Here is a 1,832-nt window from a genome sequence, read left to right on the forward strand (position 1 = left end):
ATAGAAACAAACAACAACTGTTGTCTATTATATTTTTGTGGCACATTTGGAGGTCAATCAGAGCCGCAAGAAGAGACACTGGTCTTAATAATGTGGCGTGTATTGACTAAACTTGTATTCGAGTCATATATGACTCAAGACTAGGACAGCCAAGACTGACATTGCATTGTGACTTCGAAGAATAGTAAAGCTACCACATTATTGGTATTTCATCTATCAGTCCAGATACTTGGAAAATAGGGCCAGAAACAGACAGGTTAAACTACTATATTATGAATGCAAACCCTTCTATATCACTAGAGCAGAGTTGAAAAAAGTGGGTTGAACCGAAAACTGAACAGTGAACATAATGAATTGGACTCGGAAACACTGACTCAGCCCCGCACTTGACTTGGTAGTGAATTGAAAATGACTCAACTTGACTCGAGTCAAAACTATAAAAGTGAGATTGACTTGAACTTGGTTACAACCAATGTTCCCTCTAAGCGGGGCGCGAGTCGAGTCTAAGTGATGACCTTTTATTTTAGTCAACACCACACATTACCAAAAAAATGCGGGTAAATCAGGAGTCAAGTCGTGCCAATCCTATGTTCGCACTGTTGGCGAGATTGCACAATCGTAAAAATTAGAGGGAACATTGGGTAGAACCCTGCAAAATAGCCTATCAATTACCAATCCAGCACCCACGCATAGATATGGAAATATACTGAATGATACATTTAGTTTATTTAAAAGTGCGTGTATGGCAAGCGGAACATGGGTTATTAAAATATGAACACTAAACAGTTAAACTTAAGTCAACCCAACACACGGAGAAGGTGTTACTTTGGAACATTACATACAATGCAAGCTATAAGTAGTGCTTTGATAAACAGTCGTTTAAATTACTAACACATGAAAAGGGCAATGCTTCCAAGTATAAAAAATATGTCCACAAATCACTCAGTTTCAAGAGGCATGCCATGAATGAGCATTCTCAAATCCATTTTTATTATTCTGATAGTCCGAGATCGCCTGGAATATTTCTTCTTGCGTGTTCATAACAAACGGGCCGCGTTGAACAACCGGTTCATTCAATGGTTCCCCAGCAACAAGAACAAAATGAGATTCTTCCGAGCCTTTATTTGCGAGCGAGACAATATCGCCGTCCGTTAATACCGCAGTATGATGAGGCGATACCTCTTTGCCGCCGATATCCACAACTCCCGATAAAGTGTAGACAAATCCTGTCCAACCTTTCGGTACGTCTTGCTCTAGCGTTGCTCCTGGTTCCATTTTAATATCCAAGTACATCGTTGGGGTGCGTGTGTATACTTTTGACTTGACTCCCATCGATTCTCCGGATATTACAGCAACCGTCACTCCGTCTTTACTAGGTTTTGGTATATCACTTGCGACGAGTTCTTGATACGCTGGCTCGCACATTTTTAGGTCTTTCTTCAGATTCACCCAAAGCTGTAACCCGTGACCTTCTACGTCGCTGTCTTCAGCAGGCATTTCACAATGAACGATTCCTCGCCCCGCTGTCATCCATTGTAAATCGCCAGGTCCGATGGTGCCTTTATGCCCGCAGAAATCTTGATGAGTGAATTTTCCATGTAGCATGTACGTGACTGTTTCAAATCCACGGTGAGGGTGATCAGGAAAACCAGCGGGTTTTTTCACTCTGAATTCATCTAGTAGCAGAAATGGATCCAACGATCTGAGTTTGGCTCCGCCAACGCTGCGTCTCACTCTCGCGCCAACGCCTTCTGCTTGTTCAACACTCAAAATAGTTTTTAGCACAGTTCTTTGCATCTTTTTCACACTCATATATGTGTCAGTGCTACACT

The 1,832-nt window shown here is 41.9% G+C and overlaps 1 protein-coding gene across 1 annotated transcript; it reads right to left on the minus strand.

Moving 5' to 3' along the window:
- Window positions 1–704: 704 nt before the first annotated feature.
- On the minus strand, window positions 705–1,832 carry LOC145446855 (pirin-like). Its single transcript, XM_080325228.1, has one exon. It carries the CDS (start codon window positions 1,810–1,812, stop codon window positions 949–951), a length of 864 nt encoding a protein of 287 aa, XP_080181354.1. The 5' UTR covers window positions 1,813–1,832; the 3' UTR covers window positions 705–948.

Source organism: Botryllus schlosseri, chromosome 9 (genome assembly GCF_051294905.1).
Source record: "Botryllus schlosseri isolate E-star chromosome 9, Bs_hap1, whole genome shotgun sequence".
Taxonomy (NCBI): domain Eukaryota; kingdom Metazoa; phylum Chordata; class Ascidiacea; order Stolidobranchia; family Styelidae; genus Botryllus; species Botryllus schlosseri.

Bases quoted from the DNA above. Each gene is read 5' to 3' on its own strand.
- LOC145446855 (XM_080325228.1), bottom strand. From the start codon at position 1,812: ATGAGTGTGAAAAAGATGCAAAGAACTGTGCTAAAAACTATTTTGAGT.